Here is a 22,325-nt window from a genome sequence, read left to right as displayed (position 1 = left end):
CCTAAAAAAATTTTTTTTTGATGCCAACTTTGGGGGGTCTATCTCTTCTAGTTTAGGAGATATTCGCGTTTAAAGATTTGCATACAAAATATGCCTAAAAAAATTTTTTTTTGATGCCAACTTTGGGGGGTCTATCTCTTCTAGTTTAGGAGATATTCGCGTTTAAAGATTTGCATACAAAATATGCCTAAAAAATTTTTTTTGATGCCAACTTTGGGGGGTCTATCTCTTCTAGTTTAGGAGATATTCGCGTTTAAAGATTTGCATACAAAATATGCCTAAAAAAATTTTTTTTGATGCCAACTTTGGGGGGTCTATCTCTTCTAGTTTAGGAGATATTCGCGTTTAAAGATTTGCATACAAAATATGCCTAAAAAATTTTTTTTGATGCCAACTTTGGGGGGTCTATCTCTTCTAGTTTAGGAGATATTCGCGTTTAAAGATTTGCATACAAAATATGCCTAAAAAAATTTTTTTTGATGCCAACTTTGGGGGGTCTATCTCTTCTAGTTTAGGAGATATTCGCGTTTAAAGATTTGCATACAAAATATGCCTAAAAAAATTTTTTTTGATGCCAACTTTGGGGGGTCTATCTCTTCTAGTTTAGGAGATATTCGCGTTTAAAGATTTGCATACAAAATATGCCTAAAAAAATTTTTTTTGATGCCAACTTTGGGGGGTCTATCTCTTCTAGTTTAGGAGATATTCGCGTTTAAAGATTTGCATACAAAATATGCCTAAAAAAATTTTTTTTGATGCCAACTTTGGGGGGTCTATCTCTTCTAGTTTAGGAGATATTCGCGTTTAAAGATTTGCATACAAAATATGCCTAAAAAATTTTTTTTTTATGCCAACTTTGGGGGGTCTATCTCTTCTAGTTTAGGAGATATTCGCGTTTAAAGATTTGCATACAAAATATGCCTAAAAAATTTTTTTTTGATGCCAACTTTGGGGGGTCTATCTCTTCTAGTTTAGGAGATATTCGCGTTTAAAGATTTGCATACAAAATATGCCTAAAAAATTTTTTTTTGATGCCAACTTTGGGGGGTCTATCTCTTCTAGTTTAGGAGATATTCGCGTTTAAAGATTTGCATACAAAATATGCCTAAAAAAATTTTTTTTGATGCCAACTTTGGGGGGTCTATCTCTTCTAGTTTAGGAGATATTCGCGTTTAAAGATTTGCATACAAAATATGCCTAAAAAAAATTTTTTTTGATGCCAACTTTGGGGGGTCTATCTCTTCTAGTTTAGGAGATATTCGCGTTTAAAGATTTGCATACAAAATATGCCTAAAAAAATTTGTTTTGATGCCAACTTTGGGGGGTCTATCTCTTCTAGTTTAGGAGATATTCGCGTTTAAAGATTTGCATACAAAATATGCCTAAAAAAATTTTTTTTGATGCCAACTTTGGGGGGTCTATCTCTTCTAGTTTAGGAGATATTCGCGTTTAAAGATTTGCATACAAAATATACCTAAAAAAATTTTCTTTTGATGCCAACTTTGGGGGGTCTATCTCTTCTAGTTTAGGAGATATTCGCGTTTCAAGATTTCCATACAAAATATGGCTAAAAAAATTTTTTTTTGATGTCAACTTTGGGGGGTCTATCTCTTCTAGTTTAGGAGATATTCGCGTTTAAAGATTTGCATACAAAATATCCCTAAAAAAATTTTTTTTGATGCCAACTTTGGGGGGTCTATCTCTTCTAGTTTAGGAGATATTCACGTTTAAAGATTTACATACAAAATATGCCTAAAAAAATTTTTTTTGATGCCAACTTTGGGGGTCTATCTCTTCTAGTTTAGGAGATATTCGCGTTTAAAGATTTGCATACAAAATATGCCTAAAAAAATATTTTTTTGATGCCAACTTTGGGGGGTCTATCTCTTCTAGTTTAGGAGATATTCGCGTTTAAAGATTTGCATACAAAATTTGGCTAAAAAAAATTTTTTTTTGATGTGAACTTTGGGGGGTCTATCTCTTCTAGTTTAGGAGATATTCGCGTTTAAAGATTTGCATACAAAATATGGCTAAAAAAAATTTTTTTTGATGTCAACTTTGGGGGGTCTATCTCTTCTAGTTTAGGAGATATTCGCGTTTAAAGATTTGCATAAAAAATATGCCTAAAAAAATTTTTTTTGATGCCAACTTTGGGGGGTCTATCTCTTCTAGTTTAGGAGATATTCGCGTTTAAAGATTTGCATACAAAATATGCCTAAAAAAAATTTTTTTTGATGCCAACTTTGGGGGGTCTATCTCTTCTAGTTTAGGAGATATTCGCGTTTAAAGATTTGCATACAAAATATGCCTAAAAAAATTTTTTTTGATGCCAACTTTGGGGGGTCTATCTCTTCTAGTTTAGGAGATATTCGCGTTTAAAGATTTCCATACAAAATATGGCTAAAAAATTTTTTTTTGATGTCAACTTTGGGGGGTCTATCTCTTCTAGTTTAGGAGATATTCGCGTTTAAAGATTTGCATACAAAATATGCCTAAAAAAATATTTTTTTGATGCCAACTTTGGGGGGTCTATCTCTTCTAGTTTAAGAGATATTCGCGTTTAAAGATTTGCATACAAAATTTGGCTAAAAAAAATTTTTTTTTTGATGTGAACTTTGGGGGGTCTATCTCTTCTAGTTTAGGAGATATTCGCGTTTAAAGATTTGCATACAAAATATGGCTAAAAAAAATTTTTTTTGATGTCAACTTTGGGGGGTCTATCTCTTCTAGTTTAGGAGATATTCGCGTTTAAAGATTTGCATAAAAAATATGCCTAAAAAAATTTTTTTTGATGCCAACTTTGGGGGGTCTATCTCTTCTAGTTTAGGAGATATTCGCGTTTAAAGATTTGCATACAAAATATGCCTAAAAATTTTTTTTTGATGCCAACTTTCGGGGGTCTATCTCTTCTAGTTTAGGAGATATTCGCGTTTAAAGATTTGCATAAAAAATATGCCTAAAAAAATTTTTTTTGATGCCAACTTTGGGGGGTCTATCTCTTCTAGTTTAGGAGATATTCGCGTTTAAAGATTTCCATACAAAATATGGCTAAAAAATTTTTTTTTGATGTCAACTTTGGGGGGTCTATCTCTTCTAGTTTAGGAGATATTCGCGTTTAAAGATTTGCATACAAAATATGCCTAAAAAAATTTTTTTTGATGCCAACTTTGGGGGGTCTATCTCTTCTAGTTTAGGAGATATTCGCGTTTAAAGATTTGCATGCAAAATATGCCTAAAAAAATTTTTTTTTGATGCCAACTTTGGGGGGTCTATCTCTTCTAATTTAGGAGATATTCGCGTTTAAAGATTTGCATACAAAATATGCCTAAAAAATTTTTTTTTGATGTCAACTTTGGGGGGTCTATCTCTCCTAGTTTAGGAGATATTCGCGTTTAAAGATTTGCATACAAAATATGCCTAAAAAATTTTTTTTTGATGCCAACTTTGGGGGGTCTATCTCTTCTAGTTTAGGAGATATTCGCGTTTAAAGATTTGCATACAAAATATGCCTAAAAAAATTTTTTTTGATGCCAACTTTGGGGGGTCTATCTCTTCTAGTTTAGGAGATATTCGCGTTTAAAGATTTGCATACAAAATATACCTAAAAAAATTTTTTTTGATGCCAACTTTGGGGGGTCTATCTCTTCTAGTTTAGGAGATATTCGCGTTTCAAGATTTCCATACAAAATATGGCTAAAAAAATTTTTTTTGATGTCAACTTTGGGGGGTCTATCTCTTCTAGTTTAGGAGATATTCGCGTTTAAAGATTTGCATACAAAATATGCCTAAAGAAATTTTTTTTGATGCCAACTTTGGGGGGTCTATCTCTTCTAGTTTAGGAGATATTCGCGTTTAAAGATTTGCATACAAAATATGGCTAAAAATTTTTTTTTTTATGTCAACTTTGGGGGGTCTATCTCTTCTAGTTTAGGAGATATTCGCGTTTAAAGATTTGCATACAAAATATGCCTAAAAAAATTTGTTTTGATGCCAACTTTGGGGGGTCTATCTCTTCTAGTTTAGGAGATATTCGCGTTTAAAGATTTGCATACAAAATATGCCTAAAAAAATTTTTTTTGATGCCAACTTTGGGGGGTCTATCTCTTCTAGTTTAGGAGATATTCGCGTTTAAAGATTTGCATACAAAATATACCTAAAAAAATTTTCTTTTGATGCCAACTTTGGGGGGTCTATCTCTTCTAGTTTAGGAGATATTCGCGTTTCAAGATTTCCATACAAAATATGGCTAAAAAAATTTTTTTTTGATGTCAACTTTGGGGGGTCTATCTCTTCTAGTTTAGGAGATATTCGCGTTTAAAGATTTGCATACAAAATATGCCTAAAGAAATTTTTTTTGATGCCAACTTTGGGGGGTCTATCTCTTCTAGTTTAGGAGATATTCGCGTTTAAAGATTTGCATACAAAATATGGCTAAAAAAATTTTTTTTTGATGTCAACTTTGGGGGGTCTATCTCTTCTAGTTTAGGAGATATTCGCGTTTAAAGATTTGCATACAAAATATGCCTAAAAAAATTTTTTTTGATGCCAACTTTGGGGGGTCTATCTCTTCTAGTTTAGGAGATATTCGCGTTTAAAGATTTGCATACAAAATATGCCTAAAAAAATTTTTTTTCATGCCAACTTTGGGGGGTCTATCTCTTCTAGTTTAGGAGATATTCGCGTTTAAAGATTTGCATACAAAATATGCCTAAAAAATTTTTTTTTGATGCCAACTTTAGGGGGTCTATCTCTTCTAGTTTAGGAGATATTCGCGTTTAAAGATTTGCATAAAAAATATGCCTAAAAAATTTTTTTTTGATGCCAACTTTGGGGGGTCTATCTCTTCTAGTTTAGGAGATATTCGCGTTTAAAGATTTCCATACAAAATATGGCTAAAAATTTTTTTTTTGATGTCAACTTTGGGGGGTCTATCTCTTCTAGTTTAGGAGATATTCGCGTTTAAAGATTTGCATACAAAATATGCCTAAAAAAATTTTTTTTGATGCCAACTTTGGGGGTCTATCTCTTCTAGTTTAGGAGATATTCGCGTTTAAAGATTTGCATAAAAAATATGCCTAAAAAAAATTTTTTTGATGCCAACTTTGGGGGGTCTATCTCTTCTAGTTTAGGAGATATTCGCGTTTAAAGATTTCCATACAAAATATGGCTAAAAAATTTTTTTTTGATGTTAACTTTGGGGGGTCTATCTCTTCTAGTTTAGGAGATATTCGCGTTTAAAGATTTGCATACAAAATATGCCTAAAAAATTTTTTTTTGATGTCAACTTTGGGGGGTCTATCTCTTCTAGTTTAGGAGATATTCGCGTTTAAAGATTTGCATACAAAATATGCCTAAAAAAAATTTTTTTTGATGCCAACTTTGGGGGGTCTATCTCTTCTAGTTTAGGAGATATTCGCGTTTAAAGATTTGCATACAAAATATGCCTAAAAAAATTTTTTTTGATGCCAACTTTGGGGGGTCTATCTCTTCTAGTTTAGGAGATATTCGCGTTTAAAGATTTGCATACAAAATATGCCTAAAAAATTTTTTTTTGATGCCAACTTTGGGGGGTCTATCTCTTCTAGTTTAGGAGATATTCGCGTTTAAAGATTTGCATACAAAATATGCCTAAAAAAATTTTTTTTTGATGCCAACTTTGGGGGGTCTATCTCTTCTAGTTTAGGAGATATTCGCGTTTAAAGATTTGCATACAAAATATGCCTAAAAAATTTTTTTTTGATGCCAACTTTGGGGGGTCTATCTCTTCTAGTTTAGGAGATATTCGCGTTTAAAGATTTGCATACAAAATATGCCTAAAAAAATTTTTTTTGATGCCAACTTTGGGGGGTCTATCTCTTCTAGTTTAGGAGATATTCGCGTTTAAAGATTTGCATACAAAATATGCCTAAAAAATTTTTTTTTTGATGCCAACTTTGGGGGGTCTATCTCTTCTAGTTTAGGAGATATTCGCGTTTAAAGATTTGCATACAAAATATGCCTAAAAAAATTTTTTTTGATGCCAACTTTGGGGGGTCTATCTCTTCTAGTTTAGGAGATATTCGCGTTTAAAGATTTGCATACAAAATATGCCTAAAAAAATTTTTTTTTGATGCCAACTTTGGGGGGTCTATCTCTTCTAGTTTAGGAGATATTCGCGTTTAAAGATTTGCATACAAAATATGGCTAAAAAATTTTTTTTGATGCCAACTTTGGGGGTCTATCTCTTCTAGTTTAGGAGATATTCGCGTTTAAAGATTTGCATACAAAATATGCCTAAAAAAGTTTTTTTTTATGCCAACTTTGGGGGGTCTATCTCTTCTAGTTTAGGAGATATTCGCGTTTAAAGATTTGCATACAAAATATGCCTAAAAAAATTTTTTTGATGCCAACTTTGGAGGTCTATCTCTTCTAGTTTAGGAGATATTCGCGTTTAAAGATTTGCATACAAAATATGCCTAAAAAAATTTTTTTGATGCCAACTTTGGGGGGTCTGATCTGATGAAAATTTAATGAGCAAATTTTGCTCATAAATTTGCTCAATTCTCATTAATTTGCTCATTAATTATCAATCGTATTTATGTTATTTTAATTTATTTAAACCAATTTTTGTGACTCGAGTCCACTTTTTTGTCACTAAATGATTCGATTTCTAAAAGTTCTTGACGAAAATTGCACATCAGCCACAATTAATGTGAATCACATTAAAATTTTAATGTGAAATTCTCTAGTGTGATACCACGGTAATGGATGGAATATCATAACAAAACAAAATTGTTTGCAAACAAATTGAGATTGGAATATTTTCCAACTATATATGCCATTTCATAAATCAAAACTCATTTGTGAAAGCATCACGAGTTATACTTAGAAAGTGATACCAAGAACTTTTCCTATATTATTGTTATCACTCTATGATGCCATTCGCAAGCGGTGAAATTTATGGAAAACAAACAATTAATTGAAATAATATACCATGGCATTTAATGGGATTGAACATTTAGACAGAGTGTGTGAAGAGAAGTTTATGGCCTTGTTTGTCTTCTACAGAAAGGGTCACATGAAAGGGTTCTTCCCAAGATATTTGATTGCTCATTAAATTTCATCCCATCTCACCATTAATTGTGTTTACATCCTTTGAGATGTTTCATTGCAGAATTTCTATTCAACATTCTCAAATACTTTGAAATGTTTTATATACCATCAAATGTTGAATATGCGAAAATTGCAATTTTGAGAGATATTGTTGGTTCATTGTATAAAATGTACCAACTTTCTTGTGTTTTAATGATTTTATTGGTTGAACTTTTACCCACAGAGATTGCAATAAATATAATTCCTCGATTTTGTATTCCTTCAGAAACCTTCTACGGCATCCATTTCTTGGTAGGAGGAGATGGGGCTACTTTGAACAGTGGGGCTACCTTGGCGTGGCCTGTTATTGGGCAAGACATGTGTAAATTTTATGGCTTGACACGTTTAATAATAAGCTATAGCGCTGCAGGAAATTTCCTTCAAAAAAGCAATTTTTGACGAAAATTGCTCCCAAAGTGTTGAGGCCATTAGACCAAATATTGATTCTTTATTTTTTTGAATAGTTCATGAATTTCAGGTTAACTTAGAACCGGTTTCAAACGATTAGGGACAGGACATAATCAATAATATTTTTTTTAATAAGATATCGACAAATATAAAAAAAATACTAAGTAGAAAAAATGAGTTTGTAAACAAGTCGAACCTTTAAACCATTCAGAATACCCACTTTAACCCACTAGAAATACTTGAGATAGAATGTTGTGACACACGTATTAACGGTCACTGAATTTAAATTCTGTACATTAAATTATTACAAACTCTGTTGATTTAGATAGAGTAAATATCCAAAAAAAACAAATTGACAACAAGAATTCAAATCAGGAAAGAGGAAAAAGGCCAATTTTAACAAATTCGAAAGGATGTCGTATTTTTCATCTGCCATTTTGAGCAAAAACGTTGCATGACTTTCCGGGAAGCGAGAAAAGAACAACAAAATGTATTTCAATCTCTGTCAGGCTATTTTTTCCAAGTAACTGAAGGACTAAAGCAACTAAAAGGTCATACCCGACAGTAATTTGAGTATCAGTTGCCCAGGAATGAATTATCTAAAATCACTCAATTTGCGTATGATGTATAATACAATGGTAAGGAATGGGTTAAGTATGACTTTCCCACGAATTGAATATCGAAATATTTAATGCACCGCCAATTTTTAGGGCATAGCATCAAAATCAAAAGTTCGAACATTTCGCAAAGCTTGTACGCTTTGCTACATCTTTTTGTAAACATTTAGATGTCTTCAACTACACAATGTCTTTACGAGAGACCTTGGAAGCATCGCTCAACCCTTTTTGATGAATAGTTGATTGGATAACCCTTGAGAGATCTATGGGCTAGAGGTGAAATTGTGTATGTGATTGAGATTGTTATTGAACTCCCTGTGGGCTTTCATTCAAATTTAATTGAAAAGTTGAGCCCAAGCTCACGTATAATTTGACGCAGTGTCTGTTGCCAATATGTTTAGGATGTTATCGCATGGTTTGAAATAGTATGTGTGAAATGAATGATTAAGCTACGTTGCGATATATGGAATTGGTGTTATGATAAGATAAGAGGGATGAATGTTTGAGGTGTGTAGGAATCTCACCCAATAAATGCTATATCGCGATTGAACGTAACATTCAGTGGACGAAGTGATTTTCGGTGTGAGGAAGAGTGTTGAAAAAGAAAAGTTTCTCAAATTGGATTTTATCCCAATTTTCTTTTTCCTATACAAAATCTTCTGTCTTGGTCATAAAGAATTCAAGTGCGGGAAGATAAAAGCTCAATCTTGTGTTGAAAGTTTGGTCAGTGTTAAACTAATGGGAGCCTTTTGGGCCTTGTTTTTCCCATATCTCCAACGTATATAGCCATGTTCAGTTCTTTTCGACGCAATTCTCCATTGAGATTATCATCCAGAAGAGGAAGCAAAGGTAAAGATGTTCATTGTGTTTGATGGAAAATCTGACGTCATCCGCCGCCAATTTTTTAATATTCCACAGAGTTTGCAAATTTTATTTTTAACTCTGATACATCTCTATTAATAATATCACAGGCGGAGTCTTTTTTTTCGCTTTTGGATAAAAGCTCAAAAGCTTGAAATGTTTTGTACAAACATACATCACATGTGAATTAAATGGAAATGCTTTGTGTCCCTAGCTCATATAACAAATTGAACCGGAAATTCAAACATTTATTGTGTATTTTATGATACTTCCTTTCGACCTTAACGAGTAAAGGCAAAGATAGAGATATATAATCGACTTACATCCCACGTTATCCTTTTTTTCTCAATAGCCGTGCTTGGGTTTTTTTTTGAAGGTATAGGGCCTCTAAAAGACTGAAAATTCGTCTCTAGGGAATTTTACTGATAAATTCCAGGCATTTTTTTCCTCTTGTCCTATAAATATCTCTTGAAACGGTGTGTATGTACACAAGCTATGTCAACTAATATTTCACTGAGTGAGAGAATTTAGAAGAAGGGTTCAAGTGTTCGCTGTGTACGATATTGTAAAAGCTTTTTTTTCTAAGAAGTTTATAAAATTACCGAATCCCATTGTGTTTTTCGTTTTTAAATCCACAATTTCTTATGTTGAATATGAAGAAAATGCAGTATTTTATCATCATATCACCATGTAGATCAATATATAAAATAACTTGCTTTATGACCCTTAGAAATTTCCACCTTGCACTCCAAACTCGCTTGAATCTGTATTTTTGACATAATTTTGCGAATCAAATGATTTCCAAAAGTAACTTTAAGTGTTTAAGGGAAGGGTACCTCCGTAAGTCATTTCATTTAGAACAACTTAATTTTTCTCGCAACTGTTACCTATACCTTTCAATTTTACTGCAAGAACTCCACAGAGAGAGTTGTATATATTTTTACCTTCTTTCTAGGCCGATTTTTTTCGCTTAATGCCCTTGAAAAAAATAATATAATTTTTTCAAGGTCAAAAGTTAAATGATATTAGAAAAAGATGTTGAGAAAAGTCTTTGGTGTCCCTGATAAGCTTGATTTTCTTACAAGTGGCTATGAATTAGTAATTTCTTGCTTTGGGAATTCTTTAAATTGATTTTATATATCAGTTCAAATCATTTGTAAAGCGAAAAATATAAGAAAAAATAGCTAGGGTAAAGTGGTACAAGTTGGACAATGGTACAATTTGGACAGGGCTTTTTGTCTTGATAAATTTAGTACTTCATTTTTATGTGTATATCTTTAATGCTTTAGTTTTATAATTTGGTTCCTTGTGCTTAAAAACAAATTTTGTACTGTATTTATCAAGAAAAAAACCATGTCCAACTTGTACCGGCGAATTGTCCAACTTGTAACACTAATTCCAAATTATAAACTTTACCCTAAATGATTATTAGAGAATAAATAAACTTTTCAACGCTGATCGGGTCAGTCATCATCTATAAGAAAATGGTCTTTTCCCATGCACAAGAAAGGTCTACGAAATAAACTTTCATTCAATGTAGCTATGATTATTCAATTATTTCTTTTTCCATATGAATATACATGTACTAGAAAGATTCATAATTCAGAATTAACTTATAGTTAACTAAAAGAAACTGGAAAATGTGTCTTAAAAACTTGAAAACTATGAGCGTGTAATAAATTATGGAAAAATTGTTAACTTCATTTTCTTTATTCAATACTGAAACGGAAATTCAAGCTGTACATAATTTCGACCGCTCAGTCAGAATAAGAAAGGAATAACTCGCAGTAGGCAAAATTTACAGGAGAGCGATTTGAAGCTGAGATTTTACATACAAAGCCTGCACGCACAGTATAAGATTTTTGAGATTTAAAATCTGTATAATTTTGAAAAAAAAATTTTTTTTTCAACAGAGAAGGTAGATGGTATAAAGAAGTATTCAAAAAGCGAATAAAACGATTTTTGTAAAAAAATCGCGTTGTTCGACTTAATTCTGATAAATCGATTTTTAAAAATAATTTGCCGAATACTGACAATAATGTAAACAATTCAATTCCTTTAATTATTATTTCGTGATATATTTATTACAATTCAATCATTTTGTCATATATCCCGTGGTGGAAGAATCTGCTGATCATAGATCGCCCAAGAGCGCCTTCCCCGCAATGTGGATTCTTCTTCCATGCTCCCAGAGTTTTTTTTTTGGTAAAGGCGGTTCATTTTTTATTACGTTATATGACAGTGAAAACTAGCTATATGAAAACTAGAAAATGCATAATGGGCCCAAAAGGAGGCCTGTGTGTAGTGGTTCCGCGGGGAACCGCCCCCACTGTAATCTAATCTAATCACAGTGAAAATATCTTTTCTCAAGACATTCAGAATTTTGCACCGGGCGGGACTCGAACTCACAAAACTGTTAGTCAAGCCGTTGATCTCTCCGCTCAAGAACCAACGGTCTTACCTATTGCACCACTGAGATCCCCTTCCTTTAATTTAAAACTAATAAAAGATAGAAGATGATTTTATTGAAAACGATCAGATGACCAACCTAGCAAATTTCTAACCTCAAATTTTTAGAAAGGTACCTGAATAAGCACACTAAATTGAATAAATATTTTCGGATCAGTAAAAAAATCAATATGGTCAGTATAAAATTCAATTCCAGTCAGGAAAAAATTATTTCCATCAGTAAAAGAGGTAAAAACATAAAAAGTTGTCATCGATCTTTTTAAATCGGACCAAAAATTGCAATATTATTCATAATTTTTTTATACCCCTTTTTCCGCAAGAATATTTTTTCAGTTTTGGCCATATATAACAATCTACAATACTGATCATTTAATTAAATTGTTAAATTGATGACTAAAATTCACTGGTAAAAATAAAAGGCTCAAATTGATCCAAATTTGATCCTTTTGCAAAGGAATGGATAAATAACATGGTCTATTATGATAAATGCGCATTCAAAGTTCGAAATTCGATCCATCCTTTGCCAAAGGATAAAATTTGGATCAATTTGATTATTTTCTTTTTACCAGTTTTATAATAAAGGATATTTCTGGTAAAGGGAAAAACAAGAGCACTTCCTCGTGGTCTTTTTCGTTTATCCATCTGAAACAGGAAATTTGAAAATTCAAAATTTCATTTGTTCAAAATTGCCCCATTATATCCTAATTTAAATTTGATTCAACTAGATCAAATATATGGGAGACCTAATTCCAAATATAATACTGAATATCTCTCACCACAATAATCCCTTAAAACCAAATGGTCAAGCAAAATATACCAACTTATCAGTATTTTCGCAAACCCTAGTATGTCCACGGTATAAGGATAGAAAAGGAGGATTATGTTGCTAAAGGAGACGAGAGGATACAGGAAAACAAATTGACAAAATTTCAGGGTACAATGTATATTCTTGTATATATCTGTGGTAATGGGGGTAACTTTCACATTGTTGAGCAATTTAATATTCTTTTGTTACTTTGTCCAATGAATTTATTTACTCGAAACTTGATGTTTTATCTTTCTTAAGGAAAATCTATGGGGATGATGTTATAGGTCTTTCTATGGGGACGACACAATGAATATAGAGATAAATAAGAAAGATGAGTAAATTTACTATATAATTTCTAAGTGAAAGTTTAGGTTTGTATATGGGAAAAGAGGGAAAAGGCAGAAAAAAATGTACAACTTTGTGATTCTTTCGGGGAAATGAACAGTGAGTAAATTGAAGTGGACACTTGGGACTTTTACTACCTTGCGAAGCATTTGCCATGCTCTTCTGTATGACTCCTTTTGGTTTGGGCTGGAAAGGGGGAAGGTTGTAAAGATTTTCCGGAAGAGAGGAAAAAAAAGTGGCGAACTGACACGGAAAAGTGAAGAAGTCGTGAAGAAGTGTTGATCTTATATAGTGTGCTGGATATGGGGTAGGGCAGATGATTTTGTGAAAGGGATGATGGAGTGAAATCACATGGGATTTATTAATTTTTTCCCCTTTCGAACTTTGAAGGAGCGATTGAATGAGGATGTGGAAATCTTCCAATGGTGAAGGAGCTTTTGGGTTTGGGAGTGCTAAACGAGCCCTAAATTGATGCTGTTGAGAGGCATCTAAAAGTGTCGAACACATGTGATAAACTTTCCTTTTTTTTTCTTTAGTCCTTTTATGTAGTCAAGAAGCAAAATAATACTCTCAACTTTGTCACTAACCTTTGATGTGTATATGGATGTTGAGGGAAGGTATATAGGAAAACTATATATTGGGTAGTTTGTTAACCACTTTTGTACAATACATCATAATATATGGGGATGTTTTTTAAGTCTTTTCTCCCAGAAGCTCAACAATAATGGTATAAAAGGATTTTCTATATGATGAAAATTTCATTGGTTATAGTTTTCTCGATCGATATCCTCTCGCATAAATTCTCTCAATGCCATTTTCCACGCTCTTTTCTCTCATTCTCATTTTCCCATTTTGAAGGAAAGATTTTCCCATGGAACGTGCTCGATGGAAGAGTTTGCAATTTCCCTCGAAGTAGTGCTCTCACTTGCCTTTGTCTGAGGGATGCTGTTGTATTTAATGTTGATGGCGATATTATACTTCACACATAACGAACGAATGTTTCAAGAGGTTCTATACGAATTGGCTGAAGAATAGAGTGAGGGAGGACTGACTGTGGACGAAGGAGGTTTGTGGAAATTCATTAAATAAAAGGAATGGTAGGGAAAAACATGTGAATATTAACATCCGGAAAACTAAATTGCAAAATGTCTCTGTGGCTGAAAATGAGGAAATCCAAAATCTACATCACGGAATTCAAGGGTTTTCCACCACATGAATAGTTCCTGAGGGCTTCTGTTGAATGCTGTCTATGTCTCTTATACAACATTACCATGAATTTATATACAAAAATGAGAGATAAGTGGGATATTAACAGAAAATTCAGAGCTCAGACAATTCAAGTGGTATCTAATCATTTCTCAAATGAGTCTGCAAAGGATGTTTCACATATTCTCTTCAACATTTACACTCTATTACACCCAATATGAATATTTCTGTAGATTTTCAATCAATATAATGGGTAAATCTAATTAATTTATAATACTTAATTAGGTAATCAATCACATTATAGATAGTTATTGAACTGAAGTGATATGATAACTAAAGTGAATTTACAAATATTTGCAATTATAGATATATCGCATTATTAGTAAATTTAAGTGTATTAAAATAATTTAAGGGTACTCAATTAGGTACTCAATGGAGAGATAGAGTTCTCGCTCCATGATTAAAGTGTCTCGGGTTCGAATCCCCTTTAGGTCACCAGGAAGTTTTTTGGCGTTAAAGTGTATTTTTTTAAGCACATTTCTTGAAGTTCTCTTTTGATAGAAATTTCTCATAATTTATTATTAATCGTGTCAAGGCACTTTATATTTTTGTATTATAATGTTATCATTACAATGGGGATCTCAGTGGCGCAATAGGCAAGATCGTTGTTCATGAGCGGATGAGATTTCTGACTCGACTCTCACAGTTGCGAGTTCGAGTACCGTCCGGTACAAGCAACTGAATGTCAGGAAAAGACATTTTCACACGGAATTATTATTATTATTAATCGTATCGATGATATTGTATTACAAGGTAATTATTTTTACAATGTCCATATCCCGTGATGGAAGAATCTGCTAAGTCCGTTTCTAGACTGCCTAGAAGTACCTTCCCCGGAGTGTGGATGCCTCTTCCATGCTCCCAGAGTTGTTGGACGTAGGCGGTGCATTAAATAACGTTATTAACATATTAAAATTGTCTAAATTAGACATTCAGATCTTTGCACCGGGCGGGACTCGAACTCATAACAGTAAATCGAGCCGGGGAATCCATCCGCCCAAGAGCCAACGTTCTTGCCTATTGCGCCACTGCACTGATTATCCTTCACACGGAATAAAACGTAATAACAATGCACTGCCTCTGCCCAACAACTCCGGAAGCACGGAAGAAGCATCCACACTCCCGGGAAGGCACTTCTAGGCGGTCTAGAAACGGACTTAGCAGATTCTTCCAACACGGGATATGGACATTGTAAAAATGATTACCTTGTAATACAATATCTCGATACGATTAATAATAATTACTTTGTAACAATATGTCCCAATATGATTAATAATAATCATTACAATGTGCTCGTATTGGAAGAATCTGCTGATCGTAGATCAGCCCAGGAACGCCTTCGCCGTGGTGAATGTTTCTTCCGTTCTCTTGAATTTTTTTGAGCAGAGGCTGTGCATTTTATTAGGATTTATCATAGTGGAAATGTCTTCTTCTCACACTCTGTTGCTTGCACCGGGCGGGATTCGAACTCACAACTGTGAGGGTCGAGCCAGAGATCTCACCGCCCAAGATCCAATGGTCTTGAATGTTGCGCCACTGAGATCCCTTTTTCTCATAATGTGTAAACAGCTTTAAAGGTATTCGGATTGCGTCCAGTGGGCTTCACTGCACTTGATTCTACGGGGCATGGGACTGACAATCTCATCCCATATAAGAAAAAAAATACCTGTCTTGAAATCCCCCTGCGGGAAGGCCTTGTTCTTTTATGGAATGTTGAGCCAGCTTTATCATTATTATTATTTAAGTAGTTTAGATTGCAAAATTGCATTTATTAACAAAATATTGATGTCAAATTTTACTGCCTTTTGATAAAAGCGAATTCTACTATCTAAACTAAAGAAAAAGTACTGGCAAATCTTTTTTGACGCAGATTAAAAAATGGAATGCCTTGTTGTTTTTACATCCTTCCGTTTGGGATTTACAACAGACCAAACGGTTAGAGATAGAGACTTTGAGTTTTTGTGTGACCCCTTTAACGACGAGACACTTTTTACGGACTGAAAATCAACAATAAAAATTAAACTGGGAAACATAATGAATGATAAGTCTTACATCTAACCTTGGAAATGGAAAGTCCAACAGAATCTGATTCGGTGACTTTTGTGCTTCTATGAACGATAGGGACAAAAATGGCCCAAAAATTAAAGTAATTTTTCTGACAATACCAATGAATAATATTCTTCACTTTAATGAAAAATATTACGTATGAGTATTGTAGTTTGTATTGCCAAAAGGGTTTTGCTTAAAAAAAATTAGAAGTATAAAAAATAAATAAAATCAATCAGAAATTTGAGAATTTAAAAATTCGCCATTTTTGAATTTAAATATTTACTACATAGTAAATAGCTAGAGACTTGCAAAAAATATTCTAGATTCCTTCAACCTTCTACTTTGCAATTATGTACAGACATAAGAAAAAAATAAGTTTAGGTGGTCAGGAAAAATTATTTTCTTTATGGAAGACCGGTGTTCCAATCGTCCTTAAAGGGTTAATATGAATTAGGAGAAACTGGGGCACCACCAAACACGGGGTAGCACCAAACACTGCGAGTTTTTAATCAGATATTCGACTTCTAAGGACAAGACCTATAGGAATTTACATGCACTATTGGGATGCTTGTCTACTGAAGAAATGGTTGAGATAGTCCAAGTAGTTAACAAATAAAAATTAGTGTTTGGTGCTACCCCGTGTTTGGTGGTGCCCCAGTTTCCCCTACTAAAATTTTTCGTTTTAAATTTAAACTCTTAAATAAGATTGATTTTCCATTCCAAACAATTTATTTATTGAAACAATGTATGCAAACTTCTCCACCAAAATCATGTACTATTTTTTGGAGGATTGGTCGAAAATGCATTGTACGACTTTTTATTTTATTTTTGGATATGTTTTGGAGCTTTCATAGACGGACATTACACGACAGCTTCATTCCATATCATTCTATGTCGTTCCTAGCATATTAAAGTTTTTAAAACTTATTTGCAAGGATTGTGAGCTCACCTATGAAGGTATAATATCAAATATCAACTGTTACCTTGACAAAGTTTTCTAAATGGATTTTCACTTAGAATTTTAATCACTGTTTGTTCTGCTTTCCGTAACTTTGTATTGTGAAAGGAATGAAAAGTTTTTTTCAGTGATAAAATAAAGGAAACAATTTAGAGACTATAATTTGGAGTCTCATTCTCTACCATGTTTGTTTAGTGTTATATGCTTCAATGAAACAATCCATGCATATGAAATTAATTCATGTACAGAGGATTTGTAATTTGTGTTGTGTATTATTCCGGAGCGGGCTCAATGGTGGCAAACACTGGGGTTTAGATTATGGCACAGAGGGGTAGTATTTTATGCGGAGGAGGGTGTAGAGTTGCTAATATGTGGGTGTTTGCCAAAAGCACTTTTTGAATGTGTCCAAAAATTGACATTCTCTCTGGGGGGATGAATTTAAACATTTGGAAATTATTCTCGTTTGAACGAGAGGAAAAGCGAGATGGGGTTTAAAATTCTATTTTTATTCAATGGCCAATCATCAAAGTGAAATAGCAGCCAATTGTGCTTGTGACGGTTTTTTTTCGCACTATAAAATTTGGGGAAATTGAGGTAATTTCCACCCTTGTATGTTTTAAACCAAGAGTAGCATAATCCTTACACTGGTAAAAATAAAAGGTTCATTTTGATCCTTTCGCGATCCTTTTGGGGGATCAAATATGATCCATCTTTTCAAAAGGTTCATTTCGAACCTTCGTTAAAAAATCACTTTGATCCTTCCTGAAAGTATCAAATTTTAATCCTTCGAAAGGTTCATTTTGAGGAACTTTTTAATGGATCATCGGATGAACCTTTGAAATGGTTCTCAGTGAACCTTTGAAATGGTTCACTGTCAACCTTCCAATATATCCGTTTTTGAATTTTACTCGTCCCATACAATCGATCAAATACAGTAAAAACAAATTAAAGCCTTTTTAAATTCTACTTTATTACAAAGACAATTTAATTTTCATACATTGCTCAGTCGAATTAATCTTTTAACCCTTTAAGGTCGATTGGAACACCGGTGTCCTATAAAGAAAGTAATTTTTCCTGACTACCTAAAGTTTTTTTTTTCTTATGTTTGCACATAATTATAAAGTAAAAGGTTGAAGGAATCTAGAATATTTTTTGTAAATCTTTAGCTATTTGCTATATAATAAATATTTAAGCTCAAAAATGACGATTTGTAAATTCTCATATTGAAAATTGATTTTAATTATTTTTTATATTTCCAATTATTTTTAAGCAAAACTATTTCGGGAATAAAAACTACAATACTCAAACGTAATATTTTTCATTAGAGCGACAATTGATCTATCATTGGTATCGCCAGAAAAATTACTTAAATTTTTTGACTATTTTTATCCCTATTGTTCATAGAGGTGAAAAATACACCAAATAAGGCTCTATTGGACTTTCCAAGGTTAGAGGTAAGACGTTTACCGGTTTCATTTTTATTGACGATTTTCGGTCCGTAAAAAATTTCTCGTCCTTAAAGAGTTAAGAACGAGAAGTTTTAGGGTGACTTAATCGAACTTAGAGGGTTAAAATTTTTAGTTACTTTATTGCATTATCAATTGGTTTTTTCAGTTTAGATTACAACGGGCTGCTACAGATTTTAAAGAAACTAGTATCTTTTGGAGAGAAATTCCATAAATTTAATGCTGAATAAACTTATAGAAATGGGAATGACATTTTTTAAAATCAATATTGAGAGCGAAATGAACTTTAAAAATGAAATCAAATGCATCAATAAAATCTGTAGCTTTGATCTTCCAGATGAGGTCGTCCACCTTCAAGTAGAAGTTTGAAAGGGCCTTTTTGTTGGAACCATCCGCGACAAATTGTATTCCTTCACCTCTTTTATTAATATCGTCCATTATTCCCGAAGGTGGAGTGCCCAGTGGAAAGAATATTATAAAAGACGACAAGGAGTCCTTAACAGTTGCTTTTTGCTTCTTCGCATCAGTGTTCACAGGTGGGAAAAAGGAAAGGACTTTCAAAAATCCCTGGACCGATGTCGTCCACTCTAAAAAAATATACATAAGAAAAATATCGACTTCATTTATAAATATCTTTACCATCAATGATTTCGTTGTTCCTTTTCTGTCTAGCATCGGGTAACAAAGGGTATTCCTTGTCAATTTTCTGAAGAAGTGACGTCAGTTTAACACGAACATTTTTTGGACCATATTGTGACTCAAAATCAAAGAGTAGCTGAAATTAGTTATATAAAATGAAAAGAAGTACTACAAAAAAGCAAAATTATCATTACCAGCTCTGGCATTAATTTTAACACCTCCCTAATAGTCGACCAAAATTGTCTGATAGTGACGCTTCCTGTGATGCTGGAATATAAATTGGGATCATTTGTATGTAAAGCTAAATGTATGTAATACAACGATGATTTCCCATTTTTTTGTGAAAGTACTGATATATTTTCTTTTGACGATGTCATTTACTTTGGTGTTAAATATTGGTCAACTAAGTTTTTTGATAGAGAACACGCGTACAAAATAGAAGACAAAAATGTATTAGGTCTCCTAAATATCAATGAAATAATGCCCTTTTCATTTGATAAATATTCCAAGCCAAGAGGAAATTTTATCATAACTAAATTTAGAATTTTTAAATTGGAAACAGTACTGTAATTCGAATTATTTTACGAGGTCTGAAAAATGTACTTTTCTTTGAATAAATAGGCAAATACAGAAGAGAAATCCGGTGTTAATTTGTATCAACTTATGGTATATGATTCTTTATTTGGAAAGAACTGAGGATTTCTATTTAAATTAGCGTTCACAGCTAAATTTTAAGGGCAGAATCACATTGACAGTAAAATGCTCACCGTCACCGCCAAAGCCTCACCGTATTTCGTCAATTTACGCATTTTCATTGCAATTCATACGCAAATTCTGAATTAACGTATTACCTTATCTCATATTCGGTGGCACTAAGTAAAAATAATATAAGAAAATTGAAGGAATAAAACGAAAATGCGATAAACGGTGAGCAAAAGAACTGTAGGAAAATCTGTAGCAAAAAAAAAGTCCTACAGTTTTTTTGCTCACCGTTTTTGGTATTTTCGTTTTATTTTTTTTTTAATTTTCTGATATTATTTTCACCTAGTGCCACCGATTATGTGATAATGTAATACGGTAATTGAAAATTTGTGTAAGAATGTCAATAAAATTTTGTAAATTAACGAAATACGGTGAGCATTTACTGTCAATGTAATGTGATTCTGCCCTAAAATCAAAAAAAAAAAAAAAAAAACAAATAAAAATCTTACCCTGAGATTCTACTGTTGAAGACTGATGGGATGGCGAGAATTAGGCGGTTTGATGGGAGAATTCAGTGAAGACACAAATCAGAGTTTTCTGGGTTTTCCAGTACTTCCCACTCTTCCCACTCCACAGTGACGGACAGGATACTGTCCACCTCATCTCCAAAACGTCCAACAATCAGTGTCTCATTTTTCTTCACACTGACTCCGAAAAAACAATCACACACTTTCAGAGAGATCCGGAAGAATCTAAAAAAGAAAGAAAAATAGGGCAAAAAAGCCCCCATAAATATTTTGTTTGGCGTCCGGCTGATACAAAAAACATTTTTTGGGAATTTTTATTTTGCACATGTGATTTATTTCATCGTTTTTATCAACCAATATCAAATATTTCGTATCAATCTACGATATCTTCGAGATAAATTGGTAAAAACGATGATTTTTCCAAGAATAAACTACTTCAATTTTTTCACAACACCATGACGGCCATGATGGCCATGACGCCATTTCATTTTGGATATCGCACAATTGACACATTGCACTCCACTGCGTATTCTTTGACAATTTTCACTAAAATTCTACGCACATATGCACTAGAACAATGTCACTTAACTTTAGATGAATATCTTAAGAAAGATAAAAGACAAAAAACGCACTGATTTGGGAACATGACTTGACACGTCACGGGTCGCGATGTCACCTTTCCTCTCTCGCTCGCGTCACACTCGGCACTGGCCGAGTTGAAAGGTGGCGTGATCTTTTTTGACAGCGTCGATTGTGCGCATGCGCACTGGCAAAATTTAGTGATCCTTTCAAAAGGTTCGCTTCGTTCGCTTTGATATTTTTTTGCAAATATATTATGTAAATAATTTAAAATATACATTTTTTCAATTTGAAACATTATTTTATCATCGGAGTAAATAGTTTACGCGCATTTTTGACTATTTATCTTCTTTAATTTTGTTAATTATTCTTGAGGAACAGGGATCTTTTTAAAATGATCGATTTGATGAACCTTTTAATGGGTCACTTTGTTTGATCCTTTATTTGGATCACTTTAGTGATTCTTTAAAGAAAGATCATTTTCATACTAGCATTTTGATAAAAATGAACCTTTTAGGCCATGATTCTATTGAAAGGATCCCCAGTGAACCTTTCATTTTTACCAGTGTATGAAATTAAATTAAATCGCATTGTTTTATGGGTGCAACTGTTGACTTTTACAATATTATTCCTATATATTTATGCTGAAGGATAAAGGGATTTTATTAGTTCGAAAGCGCATCAGGGAAAAGGATTTCGGTGTTATGTGTGCACATTTTAAAGTAAAAGTCCATAAACATGGCAGTGATTTGGAATATTGGCTTTCACAGTGATTCTAAAGTTTGAATATTGGTTTAGAAACAATTAAAAGTTTAGTATCACACCTGCACTATAGATGAAATTTCCAATTGGATATTGTAAATACGTGTTATTCATTAATTTTATTCACTATATAGGTTATCCGTATGAAATTTAATTATGGGATGTCATTTTATTTTGCAATTCTTGCGTAATCTGTTAAATTGTACTCTCAACTTGACACGTTTGTAGCTATAATTATGTTGTAGTTAGATATTGTTTAACCAATGGAGAATTTGTTCCAAATCTGACTGTACAATTTTCACTAATAGGCATCATTAAAATTTGTTTTCGTTGATATTTTTTTTGGAATATTCAATGTCATAAACTCTAAATTAGAGAAAGGAAAAGAAGTAGAAGGCAGAGCAGTTCAAGAAGGGGCAATTTTAAAAGATATGGACTAGAACTTTTATATACTAAAGCAGTATTCGATAAGACGGCGAAGTATGTAATCCAATTTTTTTTATACTACTTTAGGAGAGACTGAGGCACCACCAAACATGGGATAGCCACCAAACACTGCGATTTTTTAATCAGATATTCCACTTCTGAAGCAAGACCTATAAAGATGCTTGTCCATTGAAAAAATGGTTGAGATATTCCAAATAGTTTAACAATGAAAATTAGTGTTTGGTACTACCCCGTGTTTGGTGGTGCCCCAGTTTCCCCTATAGGAATTACTTCTAAAAATTCCCTTTAATT

At 33.0% G+C, this 22,325-nt stretch overlaps 1 protein-coding gene and 1 long non-coding RNA gene across 7 annotated transcripts in view; one reads left to right on the top strand and one right to left on the bottom strand.

Moving 5' to 3' along the window:
- Positions 1-22,325, top strand: part of LOC129800324 (phosphatase and actin regulator 3) — a 227,358-nt gene that overhangs the window by 18,414 nt on the left and 186,619 nt on the right. For 2 of the 6 annotated variants that reach the window (XM_055844638.1, XM_055844635.1), the window contains exon 1: positions 8,718-9,005. The exons of 3 other annotated variants lie outside the window; for them this stretch is intronic. In XM_055844638.1, the coding sequence (XP_055700613.1) occupies positions 8,945-9,005 (61 nt within the window). In that variant the 5' untranslated portion in view covers positions 8,718-8,944. Of the gene's footprint in view, positions 1-8,689; positions 9,006-22,325 lie in introns of those variants that run through there. One more of the 6 variants, XM_055844637.1, reaches the window with a different exon arrangement.
- On the bottom strand, positions 18,037-19,279 carry LOC129800348 (uncharacterized). The gene is made up of 3 exons (XR_008751614.1): positions 19,212-19,279; positions 19,018-19,153; positions 18,037-18,965 (listed from the first exon to the last, which is right to left on the bottom strand). It is a non-coding gene; the product is annotated as an uncharacterized LOC129800348 (long non-coding RNA).

The sequence above is a fragment of the Phlebotomus papatasi genome, chromosome 2 (assembly GCF_024763615.1).
Source record: "Phlebotomus papatasi isolate M1 chromosome 2, Ppap_2.1, whole genome shotgun sequence".
NCBI classification, from domain to species: Eukaryota; Metazoa; Arthropoda; class Insecta; order Diptera; family Psychodidae; genus Phlebotomus; species Phlebotomus papatasi.
This window is presented reverse-complemented; position numbering and strand designations above follow the sequence as displayed.